This window comes from Mya arenaria, chromosome 7 (assembly GCF_026914265.1).
Source record: "Mya arenaria isolate MELC-2E11 chromosome 7, ASM2691426v1".
Taxonomy (NCBI): domain Eukaryota; kingdom Metazoa; phylum Mollusca; class Bivalvia; order Myida; family Myidae; genus Mya; species Mya arenaria.
In genome coordinates this window covers 4,370,127-4,385,150 of record NC_069128.1, presented here as the reverse complement: position 1 = coordinate 4,385,150, position 15,024 = coordinate 4,370,127, and the positions used below count along the sequence as shown (strand labels likewise).

Below are 15,024 nucleotides of genomic sequence, written 5' to 3'. Positions count from 1 at the left end.
GTGCCTGGCCCGGTAACACAATAGTAGATGTCACTTGCCTACATCCAGATGGACACGAGTTTGAATCCGGAGTTCTTAATGATTTTTTTTTGTAAATTAATTATTGTATAAACAAATGAATGTATATAGCAATTAATCCACTAAGTTCATGTTTTTTGATAACTTGTGAACCAACAAACATATCAAGAAGCTACGTCAGACTCTAGGAGAACACTCGCTGTTTGTGTTCATTATATAATGGCTAAATAATACTTCATAACACTTCTGAATGGTTTTTAAATTATCAGAAAGCAGTTTCGTATGTTTGGAAATAAAATATTAAACACTGACACACATGATCAAGATTCAAACCTTTGAGAATAATGATCAATATTCAGGATGTGTTCATGACTGTCAGTGTTACCATCTGAACTATCTGGTCATTTGATAACTTAAAATGTGTTCAACATAATGTATTTTGCAGGTATGATTATAGCTTACCATGTACATACTCATAGAATTACAGTGACGTACAGACGAAGATAAAATAAGATTAATTTCACTGCGCAATTATGCTAATAAAGGACACGAGGATCAGGTCAATATATCGGCTGTAATATTTTGAAGTCACATCATGTTACACACTTTTATTTAGTGTCTGTGGTTGATATTTTAATGAAATATCCATTTATGACAAAGATATAACTAAATTATTTACCTTGACAGCAGGATGAATTAATTTGCTGTCAGAAAACTGATATTAGTGTGTAAATTTCTAGTGGAAGGCTTTATCATTTGTATATATAATTTATGGCTAGCATTTTAATAGCCATTTTGTCTTGTATAAAGCAGGCTGTAACTAAAATTACTGTGAAATGTTTGCATCTTAAGTAAGCTTTACAGTCTTTATAGAAACCTGTAGGAGACATGTATTAAAATCACTCTGTGATGAACAAGGGCTGTAAAAGTTTGAGGGTTTAACTTCATCAATCTCATACTTTTTATCCCTCAAAATGATGCTTTATGAAGGACAGTGAATGTAAGAGGACGTAAATTCACTTATAGGATACAATCATTATGTTTGAAATATGCTAAATTTGAAATGAAATGACCAACTGTGAAGATATCATTCTTGCATGCAGTCTAGAAGAAAGGAATGAAAACAATTTCTAGGAGTTTTAGATTGTGTACCAGGACATTATACGTAATTAAAAGTAAAACAAGAGCTACAAAGTTTTAAAAAGAGGTTTACATGACTTTGTAACCATGGTAATGGCTCGCTATGATAGTCAAGGAGAAACAACTCCATTCCTCTACCAGCAGAATTCACAAGTAAGGACACACCTTAATTGATGACTTAAAAAATGGTTTAATTTTGTTCAATTAATAGCTTAATTGCAAGGTGCAGGCGACCCTTAAGTTGAGGTATGAGTGCCTAAGTTGAGGTATGAGTGCCTTTGTATAAAATTGGTTAATATTAGTTTAATATTCAAATAGCAGTATGTTTCAGCAAATTTTACCATCAATGCTTTGATAAAAGGAAGATTACAATGAAATGAAGTTTTGCCATAATGAGTCTTGAGTCTGAACTCAGACTTGAGTCTGTTGTGATCACTGTCCCTGGCATTAGTTCAAGGATTTTTGTGGTCAGCCCTTGATTTATAAAGCATTGTTCAAAGACAAAAGCATCACTATTGTCTTTTTGGGACAGTGTTGTGAGTGTTAATCCGACATATTGTTTTTTTATTTGGCTTGGTGTAAATTCTCAGAGGAAACAATATTGAAATGAAGTTTTGCACATTTCATAACTATAATTGGAAGAAGATGGTTGATAAACATTGAGTCAGTTGTAACTGCAGTTTCATGTGACAGCACATGCAAGTCTGGTTTTAAGCTGATAATTATGAATGATTCATTAGTTATGTATGCATCGATTAGTCCAACTTATCTCTTTTCAACCAGATAAATTAGGCATAAAAATACACAAAATTTTCTAGGGATGTGATAGGGATAGTGGTAGTCAGGTGTCCATCTATTGACCACAAGGTAGTGAATAAGAGCCTTACCAGGTATTTGTTCTCATGGCCTCTTGTCAAGGACTCCATGTTAAGGGTGAGAGTGGTCTATTGGTATAGGTGTTCGCCTCTCACCCAAGAGGTTGTGGGTTAGATTCCCACTAGGGGTACTTTCTCATGGCCTCTCAAAAAGGACACAGTACTGGTTTCTGCCCAGGAAATGGAATCAAGAGTGATCTAATAAGCTATCAGCTTTTGTCACAATTGAGCTAAAGTAAATTAGTATAAACCAAGGACTCCATGCAGTACTGGTTTCTACTCCAGCATAATTCATATCCACTGCTAGCTGTCTGAACAATGAGCGCATATTTATGACCAAGAGGTTGTAGGTTAGAGCTTATCATATCGGCATTGTCCTGGCTTCTCAACCAGGACACCAGTGTTCGTTTCTATTAACTCCAGCTTGAATCATATTGGCTTATTACATTTCTAACAATTAGGCTTATATAAATAGGCATAGATTAATATTCACCATTTTCTATATTTTCAGGGATCTCAGGACTCCAACTTCAGCAAAGAGTCAACAGACCTCTCACTGGATGAAGAAGGAGAGGCGCTGCGTAAAGAGACCACTAAGCAAGCTTGCGCACAGCTTGAGAAGTCTCGGGTATGAACAAAACACATACATTTAAACTTGTTATGATTGTCTTGGGTCACCTGTGACCTCTCCCATGATGAAGATAATTTTATTTACAGGCAAGGGCTGATACCCATAAAACATCTTTAGTCTTTTTCTAGTCTAATCTAAGAATTTAATGAAAAGTGTTGAACATAAATGTATGAATTTTCATTAAGTCAATGCAAATATAGTCATTTTGACATAGTCAAGCCTCAAGCTCTATTACAGGACTATTGAGATTCCTTCGATAGAGAAATGACATGAAAGTTGATAATGGCTTTGTTATGGTTTAATTTCAGAGCAAACTGATTGCATTCATTGCATTATGTATTCTTTGAGTTTCAATAATCTTTTTTCCATTTCAGAGCAAGCCAGTTGCATTTGCTGTGCGCACGAATGTGTCCTACGAGAGAGCCGATTCAGACAACTCACCAGACCCTTCCAAAACAGTGTCTTTCGCTGTCAAAGATTTCCTTCATATTAAAGAGGTGTGATTATGGGTCATTGAGCTGCATGTTTTAATATTGCTTTAAAACAAAATAATAACTTACTTTTCCTCAATTTTCAATGAAAGACATAAGAGTGACAGGCAGAGTAAATGGTCAGATTTTACATTCAATGATATTAAATGCCTGGAACAACTCTGATCCCAGAGATTTTGACTGACCTCTGCTCAAGGAATGAGAGTTAAAGTTTAATGCCACCATATTTTTTCCACATCTAGGAACCATTAAATCTCCAAGTGTCAAAAGTTATTTGGAAACAAAATGGTTTCTAAAATTGTTTTACTTTAAAATCAATCTGTATGAGCTTTTATCAAGCCAAGTTTCATTTAATAAATGAGTCAGCAGTTATTAGGGACTGATGGTATTACTTTTAATACATATAAACAACATGATTGAGTATTTGCCAGACTTTTTGGTGTGACATTTAATCAATATGTCCAAGTATTTGCCAGGCCCAGTGGTGTTACATTTAAACGATATGACTGAGTATTTGCCAGGCCCAGTGGTGTTACATTTAAACGATATGACTGAGTATTTGCCAGGCCCAGTGGTGTTACATTTAAACGATATGACTGAGTATTTGCCAGGCCCAGTGGTGTTACATTTAAACGATATGACTGAGTATTTGCCAGGCCCAGTGGTGTTACATTTAAACGATATGACTGAGTATTTGCCAGGCCCAGTGGTGTTACATTTAAACGATATGACTGAGTATTTGCCAGGCCCAGTGGTGTTACATTTAAACGATATGACTGAGTATTTGCCAGACCTATTGGTGTTACATTTAATCCATATGACCTAGTTTTGTTACATCTTGAAATGTGACGAAGTATTTGCCAGGCCCGGGGTTGTTACATGTAAAAATATCACCCTAGTATTTGCCAGGCCCGGGGTTGTTACATGTAAAAATATCACCCTAGTATTTGCCAGGCCCGGGGTTGTTACATGTAAAAATATCACCCGAGTATTTGCCAGGCCTGGTGTTGTTACATGTAAAAATATCACCCGAGTATTTGCCAGGCCTGGTGTTGTTACATGTAAAAATATCACCCGAGTATTTGCCAGGCCTGGTGTTGTTACATGTAAAAATATCACCCGAGTATTTGCCAGGCCCGGGGTTGTTACATGTAAAAATATCACCCGAGTATTTGCCAGGCCCGGGGTTGTTACATGTAAAAATATGACTGAGTATATGCCAGACTTAGTGGTGTGACATTTAATCAATATGACTAAGTATTTGCCAGGCCCAGTGGTGTTACATTTTAATCAATGTGTGACTAATTAATCAACACATTTAATTTATATAACACATTTTTGTTAGGCCCAGTGGTATAACATTCAATCAATAATTTAGTTGTGAGTGACCGTATGTCAGGCTTAAATAATTGATTAATTATGTGCGAATATTTGTCAGCCATGATTGTATTGCTTTTAATTGATTATACTTGCCAAATAGTATAACATCAAACTTATACAACTAATGGTTGTACAAGGTCAAATGGTAAGTACCGTATTATACTACGTATTGGACACTAGCAAAGATAGGACACAGGCAAAAAAATGGTGAGAAAACGGGTAAAAACCCTTAATATAATAGATAGGACGCAGCGGAAAAAATGTCAAAATCGGAGCCGAAAAATTTAGGTTCGATTATTCTTATATTGTTTTCTTTTCGAGACTTAGCTAGCTTTTTCTGAAAGCTTGTCATCATACACCATTGAAGATTACAAGAAGACAACAGACCTTTTCTTGTCCGGAAATGGATTCATAATATGTTAAAACTTATACTTTTCTTTTCAGAAATTCAACAATGATTGGTGGATAGGACGACTGGTAAAAGAAGGTTGTGACATCGGTTTCATACCCAGCCCCGCCAAGCTAGAAAGTTTAAGACAGCAGATCAGCGGGGGTCGCTCAAAAAACATCCCAGCGTAAGTATTTTAATAAAATTAATAGAACTGACTTTAAAGAGTAACATTTGGATAAATATAAGCCACTGTCAGGGATGTGATTTGTTCGCGATCCGTGGAATTCCGCGGATCTTATGGCCCCAGAGACCCCCCCCTCAAAAAAAAAAATTACCTGAAAAAAATTATTGGGTTGCTTTCAGTTGTTTAAGTTAATATTCCAGTTTGCTTGAAATTTAAAGTCAGGAGAGCCCTCAAAAGAGCTTCTAAAAACCCATTTTTTCTTCTACAGCAGTGCGCTTTTGACCCAAAGAGTGCCCCATAAACCCATGGCCGAAAATGTTTCAGCCCTCGGTCTGCCAGATCAATCACATCCCTGACTGTTCATTGCTTTCAGTAAAAACACACACAAGGAATAACTAACAATAACTACTTAAAACAGTCAGTTCTGTAATCAGCTGTGAGGATGAAAACCAGACTCAACTTGTCCAGTTAAAAAATATTTTCCCTGAGACCTTTGACATGAGAAAACAGGGAACCAGACTCCATGGTTATTGTTAGAACTTGAATGTATGCTCCTTGGGGAAATCTTAACATGCAAGAAAAATGGTAAAAGAACTGGGCTGGGCATGCAGGGTTATTGATCAGCACATTTTGGCCTTCTTTATCTGACTAGAACTAGATAAGGGATATTACACTGCTGGTGACTGAATGCTCACAGCTAGATTGCTGTAACCAATCAACAATTACTGTCACCCGTGTCCTCATGTAAATACTTTAACCTTGGCTGTTACAAGAAATGTTTTAGATATTCTCATGAATATTGCACAATATGCCAAAGAGCCAGTGACAACAGATTTAGTAGCAAGTCCTTAAGATGTGGTAATAGAACTGGTGAAAGTTATGTCCCTTGGTTGTTTGAGAAACAAGGACAGCAATATGATCGAGTTAAACCCAATGGTTGCATGAGAAATATGACAACTGTTAATATACACAAGCAGTGCTCTTGTTAAAATAGTTGAGGAAGGTAACCCGGGCTTCATTGTGCGGTGTCATTGTGCAAAAAACTTGAACCAAGAACATCATAAGCCTGAGAACAGTTTTACATATATCAATTAAACCTGGTTCACGTGTTTCCATAGTCACTACCCCTATCTATTGTAAGGCCAAAAACTTTTGATTGAATGATTGTCCAGTAATGCTTTTTTTCAAAGTAGACGAGTTAATCCTTTATGACGAAGACAGAGAAATGACTCGGCATCAGCGGAATATTTGATAAGTAAAAACATGCTTAATTGAACTCTCTAGGAGTTGTGTTCACAGATTCTGATGAGATCAATTAATGTAGCCTTTGCCCCAGACTATGTTGATATAATTGTCTCTTGCCCCGGAATTGTCCTGTAGGTTTTCATTACTGTAGACTATGTACAGGCTGTCTTATGCTGTCTTATGCTTGATAGGGGGAGTAGTGTAACAACATTTGTAATGGTGTTTGAAATTATTTTCATAATAATCCAAGGTCATTGGTGCTGAAATTTTATACCAGGCAATTTAGCTTGTCAGATTTTTTGGTAAAGAAAACAGATCGCATTTTCCAGTGTGTTTTTTCTGATATTTTGGGAAAATGACCTTTAACCTTGGAATGGGAACTTTTACCTTATCTTCACAAAACAGGGATTTATTATATTGAATATACTCAAATAAATGTTTTAACTCCAACAATACTCTACAGCTGTTCATACAGAAATTCTTCAATTGATTTTCATAATATGAAAAGAGATGAGAACAGTGTAATTAAGAAAGGCACTAAAAACATCATATAATGTGAAGGAAGAAATAAATAAAAAAAAAATTACGAGTTCCTACTAGCTGAACTATGCACACGTACCGAGGTAAATGTAATAATCAAAGTGCTTTCAATTTGTTGATTGTAACTGCAAAGTTCTCTAAAATTTCATTTTTTGCTGCCTTTCCCTATTTGTTCAAGCATTACTATTGATTTTATTTGCTAATATGAAACAAAGAAGCGACAATTTATCATCACACGAAACTCATTTCCTGATATAATTAATGCCTTTAATGCTTTAATGCCTGGGCGATTTAACTTTCCTGCTTTAATACCATGTAAGTTCATAGAGGGCAGAGCTTAAAAAGAGAGTCAAATAAGTGAAAACACCAAATAAGTTAATTTTGTTGTTCTATTGAACTCCTAACATATACAATTAGCAAACACAATCTCCCACACTGTTTCGATTTAATTGAAACTGATCACTAATAGAAGAAAAGAGTAACACTCGCCTGTCCTTAGCACCAGTTCGATCAGTATTATGTTTTTAAGAATCATCAAGATCTATTCTAGGATCCATTTAGTACACTGTGGACAAAGTATTGCGTGACGTTTTACAGCCGCCAGACAGCTAGTGTAAAAACAGCTACTTTCTCTACAAAACTTTAGTCATTTGTTATGCCCCCACAAAGTGGCGGCATATAGGGTTGCCCTTGTCCGTACGTACGTCTGTCTGTCTGTCTGTACGTACGTCAGTCCCGAAGATTGTTTCCGATCTAATTCTTGAAAACTGTTTGTCCAATCCTCACCAAACTTTAAACACATGTTTGTGACCATAATATCTTGATCAAGTTCGATAGTCATGGAAATCGCTTTAGTCATTTAGGAGTTACGGCCCTTTTTTGCCAAAAATACTTCAAAAATATATGTTTCCAATCTAATTCTTGAAAAGTATGTGTCCAATCCTCACCAAACTTTACATACATGATTGTGACCATAATATCTTGATCAAGTTCGATAGCCATGGAAATCGCTTTTGTCATTTAGGAGTTACGGCCCTTTATTTGCAAAAAAAGACTTGAGATTATCCTGAATAATCATTATGGCTTATTTTCTGTGACAAAAAATCGAAGTGGGGGCATCCGTGTCCTATGGACACATTTCTAGTTTACATTATATAGCTTTGTGAATTATGGCTCTTGGTCATTTACTGGGGAAAACATTCACCCAGTACAATGTTTTGGGATCTGCTGGCCCCGCTCTTGTTCTTCGGTTGACCTAACCTCAACTAAACTGCTCCGTAAACATACGTTTTATATCCAGGATTTCATGTATTCAAAAAGGAAAGTTGGTTTTCCATTTATATTGCACAGTTGAATTTGAATTTGAATTTGCACAGTCAACTATGGTCAACTATTTTCACAAAGTTCTGCAGGGTTCGAATTTAGCACTCGCACACCCGCAAAATGCGAGCCAAAATTGAAAAATGCGAGTTGAATTTAAAGACACTCGCAAACATTTGCGAGTTCAAAATTTGCAGAAAATATGCAATCCTCAAAATAGATATGATCATAATCGACGATCACTTCCTGCACAATAGATATAAAACTAATTTTAGAAATGCCTACTTTCGTTTTCCAATAATCACGCAGAAATTGATGACGTAGATTAACGTTATGCGCACAGACAGGTACTCGTTACCATGTGGCATTATTTGTATCATTTAACCTTGCCATTCCAATCAGTACCGAGTGTTTTTGTGAAGATATTAAGAAAGAATTGTATTATTACACTACACCTGGAGGCACAGACTTTCATTAACAGTGTGAAATCCATATTGCAGACTTGCGGAAGATATTTCCATCACAGTAACTCCCACTCACCCCCGCCTCCCCCCGCTTTAGGTTGATGCCCAACTGAAATAATTTGGTTGATTGATAAAATAGGAATTAGTTGTATGTGTCCTATTTTTTGCAAGGATTTAGTTTCCACGCAGCTTTGATGATAATGACATTCTGTAAAATCAATTAAAATACATTTGCAGAACTTGGCCTAAAATATTTTGAAAATTTGTATCCAATGTATCAAAAAGTCAGGAATATTTTGTTATTCTCTTAAAATGTAATGATGCTTTGTAATGTTCACAATTTGCAATGTAGGTTTAAAAATATAACTTGGCACAAATAGTTGCATTGTTGTTGATTTATGTATGTTTTTAAGGTTCAAATAATGTTGTTGTAGGTGTATGGAAATTCCAAAAATGCCATCACATTACCCCCCCCCCCCCCCCCCCCCCCATTCCCCCCTTGCCCACCATCACCATTTTTATTAATATTGGGAGGTCCAATTTTGCATAGAAATCAATAATAATATTATAAAATATTAATAATTTCTTAATATTAAAAATTGTGAATTTTATTTTCCAATTGTTTTTATGTATGTTTTAGCAATTTTTAATGGTGCTAAATTGAGGACATTTAAATACTGGTCTGAAAAAGTATCTTCTCGCATAAACATTTTTCACAAATTAAAAGCCCACACCAAATATTATGATCATGAATCCATATTGAGTTCTTTCTTTTATATGAGGGATGATTACTACCACAATTTGTACACAGACTTGCTACAGTTTTGCGTTTCATAATCTCTGTGTGTCCCACATTCTCTTGCCAATGCTAGCAATAACAGTCTGACCCAATTATGGCACTGCAGACTGCACAATTCAGACAACTTCAGAGCCAGATCAATATTTTCCCTGTTGTCACATTGTTAGATTCTATTCCTCCCCCAACTTCTGGTTTCCTACTACAGTGTGATCAATAACTGTGTACTGTGGCAATGATCAATACTGCCACTCTCACCACTGGCGTTCAAGTAACATTCCAGTAGTGTTTTATAATATTTTAACTGTCACCTAGAACAGAAAAATGTCTGTTACTAGGTTTTATAAAAATATAAATAAGCATTCCTGTGTAGTTACATTGTTGGCATAGGAAACGTAGAGCAATAATAACGTCCTCCACAAATGAATCTACCATATAGCTAATAGTAGCTCAGGTCATTCTAAGTAGGGGATTCTTGTTTCTACATATTTTTACAAAATAATTTAATTAAATGTTTTGTAACAAAACTATTGATAATATTGTGGTATTGGTGCCTGCTGCTCACCAAATAGGTTGGGTTTAGAAAGCACATTGGAACCAGCGTTTTTATCTCTGAAAAAGGACCCCATTCTCGTTCCCCAGGGTGATGATGCTAGAAGTACAACACTCCAGCTCCAACGCCCCAATTAACTTAAAAAAAATCATGAAAATTTATTAACGGCAGAATAGCATATCGATGTTCAGTGCTCAGTAGTTAAGTATGCTAAATTTAATGACTATTTTGATTGGTCGACGATGATATCATTTTCTTTCATTTTCAGTAAAGGGTCAGCATCGTCACCAAATATTCCTGTGGATAATTTGTTGCGGACAAATTCCAGGGAATCAACAACGCCACCCACTCCTGGTAAGACTGGATTGTAGGATGTTTCTTAAAAGACTGAGGGGATGAAATACTAGATTTTTTTGTTTTATGTACTGCCCTTTGTATACGCCCTTTTTAATTAAAATGACACATTGTATAGTTTAACCTGTAGTGTAGGGGAATGGGCAGGTGTGCAGTTCTAGCTTTGTTTGGTATGTTGTCTGTTTAATTCACTTTTAAGGCCTTTGAAGATTGATCACCAAATTTGGTCAGAATGTGTATTGGTATAATATCTTGGACAAGTTTGATAACCAGCCATATTGTTCTAGTCACTGAAGAGTTATTGCCCTTTAATCATAGAAATTACCTAAAATTGGTTTTGTCTGCTTAATCACTTTCGAAGCTTTTGTCCAATCACCACCAAGCTTGGCCTGATTGTGTATTTCAAACAAGGTCACTAGCCATTAAGGGCCTCACAGTGGTTCTCCTCCCTGTGACAGAGTGGAGTGAGGCCTTTGATAGAAAACCTCAGTCCAAACTATTTTCCACTTTAAATGAGTGTGATGGTTAGCCAGCATGCAATTACTTTTGTAACAATGGTTTAAAACCCTGACAATATATGGTAATACTTATGTCCAAGTTTTATCAACAATTTCAGAGTGTCCAAAATAACATGAATTATATTATAAATCGTTAAAAATGCAGAGATCTACTTTCTTTTCAAAATCAAATTTCAACCCACTGACAGTATACAGTTGTTGCATGGGCATTTGTTGAAACTGTTGTCCTGAGGTGGAGGGGATGACTTCTGAGCTGTTGCCCAGAGGCCGATAGGCCAAGGACAACAGTTCGGAATGCCATCCCCAATACCGAGGGACAACAGTTTCTACTTTTACACAAATGCCTATTCAACAGCTGTGTTAATACCTGATTATATATTTTCAATCTCTAAAACATCTTGCGACATACTTGTTTCTATCTGATATTGATTTGTTTACATCTGGTAATGATCTTGATCATATTGAGTGCTTTAAGTTTCTTCTGTATTCTCCGTGAACTGATTAAAATTACAAAACCAATACCGAAAAATAACAATTTTAAATGATATGCAGTTTATTATTAGAATCTCGGTAAAACCCACGACATACGTATGACATAGCCTCATGCACGGGTAACAGTTCAAAACGTTGTAATGTTGATTACTATTTGTAAAACAGTCGAAAATAGTGAATTACATTTACATAAGGCATCGGAAAATAATAATATAAAATGGTCAATTCATATACGTAATGTAGAAGTCAAATTGTTGAGAATTGCTCTGAAGTGACATTTAACATAAAAAAGTTACAAATAAGCAATAAGATACTCCACTTTAGTTAAAAGTCCACATATTATATGTTGGAAACACATGATGATCAGGAAATATTACTCAGCTTCAAGCGTTGTATAATGCTTACCTATCAATTAGATCATATGCAAAAGTTAAACACTTATAAAAATGTCAAACAAGGGTCTGAGTTTGTGAAATTATTATGTTTATTTGACAAAACAATTTTGGAATCAATTATAATTTAATAGCACATTTGCCGCCACAAGGTCAGACAGTGACACAATCTGAGAAATTAGCCTAACAATTCTGGATTGGAAGTGGAAAATGGCTGTGACAGCTTCAGAAAGTCTGAGAAATTATGGCTCAAAGAAGAAAACAACCCGCCTTTCAATGTTTTATTTTCTAGGCTCTTAAAACATTTCTATACATTTCAGGATTGGATGTGGAAAATGGCTGTGACAGCGTTGATGACTCAGATAGTCTGGGAAATTCCGGCTCAAAGAAAAGTAACCTCACACCAACCAGTGCGACCCCAAGCACAACGGGGACTGCTACCAAAGAAAAACGAAACAGACCTTTCTTTAAAAAGGTTGTTTATCTGTTTTTCCTGTTTTAGATGTCCAATATCATGCAGGCATGACATCTGAACAAAAGTTGTTATATTTCAGTCATTCAATTTCCATACAGCTTAAATCCTTTAGATCTGTGATCAGAACATGACTTTTTTCTGCAAATATCAAGCAAAGAATTATTATAGCTGAAACAGAGGAAGGTACATTCTAGACAGTCTAATGACCGGCACAAGTTTTGCATAATGAGAGAATGCGAGACATTACACAATGCCTTTTTCCATTGGGAATTCAGACTATTGTCAATGAAACATGCAGTCATTTTCTGATTTGCATACCTCTGTTTCTGGGAAATTCTTTGTAAGAGTGCAAGAATGTAGTTAGTCGTTATACAAATGAAGGTGGTTACTATGGTGTACCATTTAGGTCAAAAATTGCTTAATCTGACAGTTCTTGCAACCATTTATTGATTTTGTGGTCATCAGGTGAAAGGTCAAGGTCACAGTGTTCCTTGAATGTGAAAAGCTTGTCTGAGTGATAACTTGAAATTTTCCTGTTCTTGAGGGGTTGTTCTTCCAAAGTTTGTAAATATGTTGAGATGTTCCGAGGGGGTAGAGGGTAATGACCTTACTTTCTCCAAATTTAGATAGTTTCTCGATGATCAACTAAATGTTTGATTCCCCAAACAGATACAGACCACCTTTATTTAACGAGAAATTCCCTGATCTTTCACGTTCTTGTTCCAAGCATGTACACATTTTATTTCGTTTATTGAAATGACCAAATTTTTCGTTCTATTCTGGCAAAGAACGGCGAGGGTTTTCTGCAAACAGGTGCTCACCATGCAAGCACCTTGTTGAATGATGAATTATTGATGACTGTTTTCAAAATGGCGGAAAAAATGGGACTCTGTTAGATTTTGTCACAACCGATCTCATTGAAATTATTAAACCTTGTGAAAACTCAATGCTTTCAATGCAATAAAACTGCATTGCTTAGGTATTTCAGTCTGGGAATAATCCTTATTAATAGGTTGTTTCCTGGATGAAACCACTGGTGTTATTTGACTGTATCTGAACAGTTTGATATAACTGACATGTTCATTTAGAACATTAATTTTGAATGCCCATTTATCTATTTTCAGTCTGAGAATATTCCTCCTTATGAGGTAGTGCCTTGCATGCGACCTCTGGTGTTAATCGGGCCATCTTTGAAAGGGTACGATGTAACTGACATGATGCAGAAAGCTCTATTCGACTATCTGAAACACCGATTTGAAGGAAGGTAAGAGTCCAACAAAGCAAGGTTTTACTGTGTACCTTAGAGTGAATAATTCAAGTGATATTGCATATATTAGTTGATTTTTTGTTTCAAATAAAAAAATTGAGAAATTGAGTTATTATAAAAAGCTTGGTGTCATCAACTTTGGCAGTAATTCTCAAATAAAACTTGGTACATATGTATTTAAGGAAAATGATGCACTTCTACAGCATTAATAACACCTATAACTCTGGCTTCATAATTGATGAGTTATGTCCCTTGATCAAAAAGGAAAAGACGAGCATTGTGTTTTCTCCTATATTTCATTTTAACTCATGGCCATTTTATTTGCATATAGTTTGTAGAACAACCCTTTTGGGATAATTTGATTCTCTTTATTTTGGAAATCCAAACCCACGAACTGAACAAGTCGTTCCTTACATATATTTTTTTTCATTTCTAAGTTAGAAACTTGTAGTTTGGAAACGTATTAACCCTATTGTGACAGCAGATATTTCATTAGTTAAGATTTGTGGAACAACACCCATAATATATCATCCTTATTTTAGGAACCTGTGTATATATTTTCAAGCAAATACATCTGAAAGGGACTTTCTTCATCATTACTTTTAGAATAATTTTGACCTATTTTATCTTTTAAATTTCAGAAACTTGATAGCTATAATTTATGTGAAGTTGGTGTAGAAGTTATCCATTAGTTATTGTACAACCGTCTGTATATTTCAGAATCATTATAACCCATGTGACGGCGGATATTTCATTAGCGAAGCGTTCCTTGTTGAACAACCCTCACAAGAGAGTTCTGATGGAACGTGCGAACAGTAGGGCTTCCGGACTTGGTTAGTGCAGCAATGTTTTACATGATTTCAACTGTATCATGCTAAAAGGGGGTTATTAGCTGGATTTCAAAGCTAAAGAAAGCAACATTAGATATGGTGAAACACGTTTGGGAATGTTTTGATCAGTATTAACACAATTTATGAATAGATACTTGAATAAACATGATAAGTAACGAAGTTAATGATCAAATACTGGCAAAGAACACCAGTAATGATCGATTTACAGTTTGCATTGTCACTTGAAGTGACAAGACAAGTTATGATTGATACTGATTTTAATTTTGAAAGTGCACAGATTTCTATTTTTACAAACAATGCATCAATTGGTATTCTTTTTAATTTTGATCATGGGTGACCATAAGGCACAGGGTTTTCCACTTGAGTGAAGCAAATAAAATTTACGGATTTCTTTTAAAAGTAAACTTTCTGATGTATTTTTGTATATATTCATGGACAACTGTGTTCAATTATTTGTGAAAGTGTAATAATTTAAGTGCCAGTTATATAATTTGTCATTTAAAAATATATATTAGACCTCTGTTTGAACAAAGCTTAAGTGGCAGCAATATCCTATCTGGATTAAGTGGCCACCTGTCCTACGCAGACAATTTTACCTTTTTCCAAAGGGGGTGTGTGGCCACAGATTTGACTGCATATTTACTTTT

The 15,024-nt window shown here is 35.5% G+C and overlaps 1 protein-coding gene across 5 annotated transcripts in view; it reads left to right on the top strand.

The window, feature by feature from the left end:
• The window catches only part of LOC128240388 (voltage-dependent L-type calcium channel subunit beta-1-like), a 55,161-nt gene that overhangs the window by 31,010 nt on the left and 9,127 nt on the right, over nucleotides 1–15,024 (top strand). For 4 of the 5 annotated variants that reach the window (XM_052957025.1, XM_052957023.1, XM_052957024.1 and 1 more), the window contains 7 exons: nucleotides 2,545–2,661; nucleotides 3,039–3,161; nucleotides 4,980–5,110; nucleotides 10,297–10,382; nucleotides 12,105–12,259; nucleotides 13,384–13,523; nucleotides 14,247–14,359. In XM_052957025.1, the coding sequence (XP_052812985.1) occupies nucleotides 2,545–2,661; nucleotides 3,039–3,161; nucleotides 4,980–5,110; nucleotides 10,297–10,382; nucleotides 12,105–12,259; nucleotides 13,384–13,523; nucleotides 14,247–14,359 (865 nt within the window). Of the gene's footprint in view, nucleotides 1–909; nucleotides 1,312–2,544; nucleotides 2,662–3,038; nucleotides 3,162–4,979; nucleotides 5,111–10,296; nucleotides 10,383–12,104; nucleotides 12,260–13,383; nucleotides 13,524–14,246; nucleotides 14,360–15,024 lie in introns of those variants that run through there. The other variant, XM_052957026.1, reaches the window with a different exon arrangement.